Source organism: Anopheles coustani, chromosome 3 (assembly GCF_943734705.1).
Source record: "Anopheles coustani chromosome 3, idAnoCousDA_361_x.2, whole genome shotgun sequence".
In the NCBI taxonomy this organism is placed as follows: Eukaryota; Metazoa; Arthropoda; class Insecta; order Diptera; family Culicidae; genus Anopheles; species Anopheles coustani.
In genome coordinates, this window is record NC_071288.1 from 14,754,240 (window position 1) to 14,761,311 (window position 7,072).

Below are 7,072 nucleotides of genomic sequence, written 5' to 3' on the forward strand. Positions count from 1 at the left end.
GGTGTATTCGGATAGCCCGCGTTGCGGGCGCTCCTTAGACCAGATCCTCCTTCCTGTCTTAGAGATGGATCAACGCGAAGCGGTCTAGGTCGGGCTTGCGCGATCCCGCGTAGACACTGTCGGTCGACGGTCATCAAAGGCAGTCGAACATCTGCAGCGACCGCGTGACGACCTCATCCTTGAGACACGCCTCCAGGAACTCTTCGATCGTGATGATCCCATCCTGGTTGAGGTCCAGCTTCGCAAATACCCGATCAACCTGGGTGGAAAAGAACGTATAAGTATTACAACCATCTCATCAACCACATTTGGGCGAGGACGTCCGACTCTACGGTACCTGTTCCCGTGCTTTCCTATCGTCGTCCGGTTGATGTGGTCGACGGCCCATTAGCTCGTGTACGGCAGTTATGATTTCGCCGAGTTCGCCTCGACTGATGCACCCATCGCCGTTGATGTCGTACAACCGGAATGTCCACCGCAACCTTTCGTAGACTGAACCGCGCAATAGAGTTGAGAGTGTGACTAGCAGATCCTGTCGTAAAAGAGTGTCCAATTGGTTGTTATAGTCACTTTCATCTGTTATACAAGTTTCCTGTTAGTCCTCTTCAAAAGTAATATCAACTAACAGGTTCGCTGTAATTTATTATCAATCATGCATCAATTTGTTTCATAATAAATAATATCAATATATCTGGCTTATCTTAAGTCCCTCGCCATTCAAAGATACGATTGCACGATCAAGCCGTAACGGTGACCATAAAGCAAGTGTTTGTGAAACGGAACACAAATTGCGATTAGGCATGCAAATTGATTGCCACAATCGGAACGGGAACCCTGCGTGAAACGAAAGCGTTTTTTCCCCGACACATTAATATTTGTTACCCCGACAGCCAATCGGTGGCCCTCGATGGCGGAAGTGACTTAAGTGGCGTTAATGATATTCCTCGGCAAATAAATAATAAACCCCTGCACTGGTGTGGGGAAAGTCCCGGAGAAAAACAAACTGGATGTGAAGACGAGAAAAAAGAAAAGAAAAACAACAGGAAACTACTCGCCCGAGCCGTGCGAGGCGAAAAGAAACTAATTACGCTCATAATTACTCTGGCGGACTGGCAAACGAAGCAAACTAGCGAGTCATTCAAAGCGCCAAAGCGGTGGCTCGAACGTCGCACAAGATTGTCGACAGGCTTGAATGGAGTGGCCGAGCTTCTCACACTGGGTGTGTGTGTGCCAAAAAGTGAGCAGACGCGACTCCGGGTTTGGCGCCCTCAGAATTCCCGGTGGACTCCTTAGCTAACGGGAGGCCCTGGTCCGGGCTAATACGCTACAATAATTTAATTTTCAACCCATCCGCCCGCAACACGGCGGAACGCTGGGGCGAACGGTGGAGCATGCACAAAAAGGAAAACTAAACGTGCGACTAAACGTACGGTTGAATAATTAATTGGTGTTAATGGTCGAGTCACTTAAATCGAACTTTACGTTCATCCATTCTCGGTTGGTCGGCGGGCCTTCGACGGTCCCGGGAACGATGGAAGCGACACAGGCACAAACACACACTTCCGGCACCGACCGGGCCCCTTCCCAGGATCAAAGCGACCGTCAACACGAAATGAATCTTCCCGCCCGGTCGTTCATTCATTCCTGCTCCGTTCGTTCATTCATACCCTGCTATCTCGGTCACAACGCGGGTTGCGTGTTTGGACGCAATTTCGGCACGACGTTTGGGCTCATCTTTGAACCTCCTCCACCTCAGTGTTTGTGAGTGAGCATAAACGTAGATCGTGATTCGCGTGACTTTCTGTGCAAGAGCTGTTGGTTGCGTGTGGACACGATTGGCGTCAACGAGTTGGTTGAAGACGCATAGATTCAAACGCGTGCGAAATTTTCTTCCACCCCGAAAGCTCTTCCGCAAAGCGAGAAGCGATTTGGCATGCAAGTGGAACACGGTCTGGGAATGTCTTATGGGGGCTAACGGTGACACCCCTCGTTGATGGCACTCACCCGGAAGGTTATGTTGCCGTTGCAGTTGACATCGAACGCTTTGAACACATAGTGTGCATAAAGGCTGGAATCTGCGGACGGCATGCGATCCATTTCGGTTGACCATTTTTTTCGTTCCGTCGGCGACGACGACGTGATTTGTAGCAGCGAGAAATAGAGAAGCAGAACGAAAGAGGTGAGAAAATTATGGTAATTTAATAATGACCACCGGCGGATGTGGGTCAGCCAGCAGAGGCACCAACAGCGTGGTGTCACACTAATGCACTTCGAATTGGACTTACTTCCGTGCGGGAAGAACTTCGCGTAGATATCCTTGAAGCTATCCTCGTGGACGACCCCATCCGGGCACTCCTGGGGAGTAAAGGCGTGGGAAAGAAGATCGAGCGTCCGACGTGAGTGCGATGTGGCGTGCAGAAAGTGACGGATTTGAAATTCCCACCCCTCCCTTCCTTTTCTCCCATTTGTTCTTACTTCCTAGCTTTCATCACACATTCCGTGCGTGACATAGAACGTGTCGGGAAAGAAATCACCCGGTGGAATCAATCTTGCAACTTCTGACATTTGAAAAATTGCTGCTGAATCAGAAATGGAACAGCAACATTGGCTGTGCGTGCGTGTGTGTGGAGTGTGGCTTTTGTTTGTTTTTTATTCTTGACAAACACAATCTACTGAATTATTCATTCAACACTTCAGTTTGATCGTGTCATAATTTTGCATGCTTAAATTGTTCAACAATAAAAGACGAGGAATGAGTTTACAGGTTGAGAAAATGGAAATTTAAGCAGGAAAAATTTGATGTACGATGTAGATGTGTATTTACGAATTCTATCAAGAGAATAAATTTTCCTCTTTAAATTTTGCAGCTTTTTAATATGCCTATGAAATCATTTATTACAGTATACACATTTTATTGAGCAAATGCATTTATGTTTATAAATAGTTTTGAAAGATAATTGATTGTTTAGGCTTAGTTAAGCTTAGTTGTACAGTATTATTTTTCTTTCTATTTAGTTAGGTGCGCTTAGTTAGTTTATTTCATTCTCCTTCGAGGGTTTTGGCGTTTCTAATTAAATTTCTCCTCTCACAAATCACTTTCCAACCTTCTAAACCTGCTTATAGGAAGTACGTGTCCCATCTTTCACTTACCGTTTTGAAGCCCCGATACATCACCCGGATCTCCTGGCGGGTGAACTTCGTCAACCGGCAGAGGTCCTCGAGGGCAACCGGAATCGGCTTCGGTGCCCGGGCGGGCTCTAGCTCATACACAACCTCCTCGATGGGACTGTCCGGTGGGGTAGCCATCTTTTCATCGACCTAAACGGGAAAACCGCAAGAGCGAAATTTCCGTTCCCGCTCCGTTCCGTTCCGTTCCGTGGCGGGCTGAATGGGTTTCCCTTACCCCGAAAAACTTTGACCTTCGGTGCACTAAAGGAAGGAATTTCTAAAGCTGTTTCCTCCTGTCTCGCTTATTACCCAGAACTTTCTCCCTCTGTGCTAACGTAATTATGCATCGAGCAGCAGCACAACGAACGGTCCGACGACCGGTTTACGGAGTGAAAAATGAATTCCAAAGTTGGTCACCACTAGCCACCGGGGTGGACTTTAATTATCTTTGATTTCACGTATATTCACTGCACACTTCCGGTTGCCGAGTGGAGCGAGGAAAACCAAAGCGACTCTCTACAAACTACCGCTTCCCTTTTCCTGCGTTCACCCGGGGTCACCAAGTATTTAAATCCACTCGTTGGAAAGTTTCGATAAACGAAACCGTATGCCTATCGAGGGCGGACTTAGTCACTAACCACCGAAGTTTGTTCGCACATTGGCAACATTTGTCGAGCTGAAGCGTGCAGTTGAAGTTTTCGATCCAGGCATGACCTTTTCGGCGTGTTGCTTGTTGGCTTAGTTTAGTTTCAGCCAGCGGTACGTGACTAGTTGTTTGGATTGCGATTGATTGGTTATTTTGTGATATGACCTCCTAGTTTCAGCTCGGAGCTTTCGTTTGGGTGCGATCTGGTACGACCATGGAAGGTGTGGAACACAGGGATGAAGCTCTGTAATGAAATAGAAAAGGATGAAGTGAGTAAATTGCTTAGGGAAACATTTGTAAGAAACAAGCTTATAGTAAGGACGAAGTTTGGAAAGTCTATGTTTTACTCCTCGAAAAGTCACTCTGCGGTCCAGCAAAAAATAGAAAAATAAACAGTGCAGTATTCCCCATTATGAGTTCCATTACTATAAAGCACCACGAGCCAAAGTTCATCATCAAAACAAGAAAAAAAATATGAGAAAAGAAAAATTGTATTTGAGACAGCAGAATAAAAGTTTCTTCTAATGGCCAAAAAGAACATCGGTGCCAACAAGAAAAACCTTAATCGCTCCATAAAAAAACGGGGTTCCTGGCAAGATAGCAGTATTTTACGACTAAAGTCACATGGCGTCCGAATGAGGTGCAGTAGATTCGAAAGCAAATGGTCTGACAATTATGTTACGTAACGGTGTTCTAGCCATGCTGGGAGCCGTGTTCTCAAAAAGAAAACCCTCCTGCAAGGAGTCAAACTGAGCAAGACCATGTCGACATTCGCTTTTCATAGTTTTTCTCATAGCGTCCCGCTGTAAAGAACGCATGAAAAGGGAGACCAAGACGTTTGCCAAAAGGAACTAAAATGATCCAACGTCAAGCGATGCGGAAATGTTTGCAGGTTCCGGGGAGTTTTGAAATTTACGAGTACTTTACAAAACTGTCTAACGAGACCGGGTGCAGCACCGGGTCGCTGTTCGGATGGGGGAAATTTTGGAAACTTTCCAATGCTGTGGTTTACAGCCTTGTCCCAGTTTGCGTCGGCATCGCGAATGCTGCGTGTTCATGTGTGTTCCGGTTTCAACGGAGGGCGTCAGTTTCGACGGTCGGCTCACATAGAGCGGAATGGCCGGGAATCCTGTGGCCATTCGATCACGCTTTGGTGAGTCCGACCACGAGCATACCACAAAGCTCCGACGTCCACCACCACGCCGGTGCTCCTCTATCGTTTGGTCGTTATTGATCGTCGTTGGAGTCGAATCCCGAACCGCGATACAAAGCACCATGGTCCGGTGGTACAATGTCCCGGGTTGGGTTGGAGTGTGTGCATGTGTATGTGGGCACGATTTTAATTGCCTACATCGGCTGTGTCTCGGGACTCGTCCTAGTGGTTTCTCCCGCATCCTCGGCGCAGTTCACGCTCGGTTACCATCGAATGCAATCATTTGACAAGGGTCGGCCTCCGATACTCGAAACACCATTCCCCACCACCACCACATACACACACCCGTTCCGTCTCGTCTCCTCATTTTCCCGACGGACTGATGTCCCGCGCAAGGCCACTTATCCATTGTGCATGTGTGTGTGGGATGTGTGGAGCGTTGGGATGTGATAACAACATACCACCGGACAAACAGATTTAGCCATTTATCATGGTCGGATGCATATCGTCGTTCGGGAGGCGATAGTTGAATAGTTTCCATCCCAGCGGACGAGGAAGGTACGCAGCCGCGCACTCCACTCAAATCACCATTATCGTTATCGGAGATGGCAATATGATACTTAGAGTGGTAGTGTTGTTCCGCTGCCCGAGTGGTGCTTGTCGATGTGATTTAAATCGAATCGGACATTAGCCGACCCGTAATTGCAATCTTAGTGATATTTATTGAGGCTGCGAGAGTGTCGGGACATTTTCACTGCGGCCCACAATGCTGGGGCTCGAGTGTTAATGAATTTATTGTATGGAAACTGTAATAAACAGTTGCAAACAACCTATTGAAGGATCCAATTTAATATCGAGAATTGATTGTTGAGTAATCGAATACTGAATGTAGTACGTGACAAAAATATTTAGTTAACACTAGAACTACTGGATCAGTAATCAATCTCAACAAGACATCAATAAAATGTTCATTTATGGGATTCGATGTTAAATTCTGAGAATGTGTTTGTATTAAAAAAACTATTAAAACTTAAACCAGTTCTTTAAACCAATTCAGGAAAACTACAAGAAATTTTGATTGGTTACGATAAAGTAACTTGTCCAAATATTGGTAGTGTTAACATGACAAGTTAAACAATAAGGCAGCCCCAACTCAAACAAAGTTCCACCTTTTAGATACAAAGTGGACTTTCGGAGTAATTTGAGAAACATTATCAAACATTTGTTTGCAAGTGATTTTCGATCGTATAGTTTTATTTGAGATTTGTGAGCTTTCGTAACGTTTCACCGAATATTTAACAGCATCCTTTTAAGAGCGCTTTGTCGGCAAATGTATAAAATCCAATTACATTGCTTTGGAAAATGCATCACAGGATTGTTCGCTTCACCTCGAACGAAGACGAAACCCGTGTCGCAATCTAAAAGCGAACAGCGTTGAAATTGAAAACGAAGTTAAACGAACATTTCATTCGATTACTGCTCGCTGTACCGTTCGCATCACGTCCTTTTTACGTACACACTTTACGTTTGCGTTTTAATTTTCATTAGTCCGCGTGCCTGGTGTCGGATTTCGCGGGGAAAAGGGCCGGCAAAAATGGAACCTGGCCGGAGAAGGTGACCGAATCTCGAAGCTCAGCTTCCAAATGGGGCTTCAATCGATAATCCAATAAAACGCACCGGAGGAAGGTGGGCCGGGCGTGTTTGCTGGAAAGGTTTTTGAAGGTGATAAAAATCGGAAACAAATTGCATTACGGTGCAGGAAATCGACCAACGTCCCTGGTTTCGGGTTGGTGCGATAGGTGTTAACTGGTCATAACGCTTGCCCGGGCTGCGGACGGGATCAAATTGTAGGGTCGAACTTTAAGCCCCTCGGAGGATGCGTGCGGATTACGCGTGAGTACGGATAATCGAAATCGTATGCATGGGAGTGAATTAACCAGCCATCTATAAAAAGGAAGTTGTACGTGAGCGTTATGTCCATTTGATACTTTTTACATTTTTTTTGATCAGGTCAGTTGATGTAGCTAAACGATCCAAATCCATCCAAATAAAAAGGCAAAAGCACTTCTGTTCGTTTGCAAACATTTTCGAGCGAATTTCAACAA

General features: G+C 46.0%; 1 protein-coding gene across 1 annotated transcript; it reads right to left on the reverse strand.

The window, feature by feature from the left end:
- Nucleotides 1-133: 133 nt before the first annotated feature.
- LOC131259152 (Kv channel-interacting protein 1) lies at nt 134-3,306 on the reverse strand. Its single transcript, XM_058260580.1, has 5 exons — nt 3,151-3,306; nt 2,286-2,355; nt 2,005-2,075; nt 338-532; nt 134-259 (listed from the first exon to the last, which is right to left on the reverse strand). Exons 1-5 carry the CDS (start codon nt 3,304-3,306, stop codon nt 134-136), a joined length of 618 nt encoding a protein of 205 aa, XP_058116563.1.
- Nucleotides 3,307-7,072: the final 3,766 nt, after the last annotated feature.

Bases quoted from the DNA above. Each gene is read 5' to 3' on its own strand.
- LOC131259152 (XM_058260580.1), bottom strand. From the start codon at position 3,306: ATGGCTACCCCACCGGACAGTCCCATCGAGGAGGTTGTGTATGAGCTA. The intron at 533-2,004 runs GTGAGTGCCATC...CTTTTACGACAG, and splicing joins ACGGCAACATAACCTTCCGG to GATCTGCTAGTCACACTCTC. The intron at 260-337 runs GTACCGTAGAGT...TTTTCCACCCAG, and splicing joins ATAGGAAAGCACGGGAACAG to GTTGATCGGGTATTTGCGAA.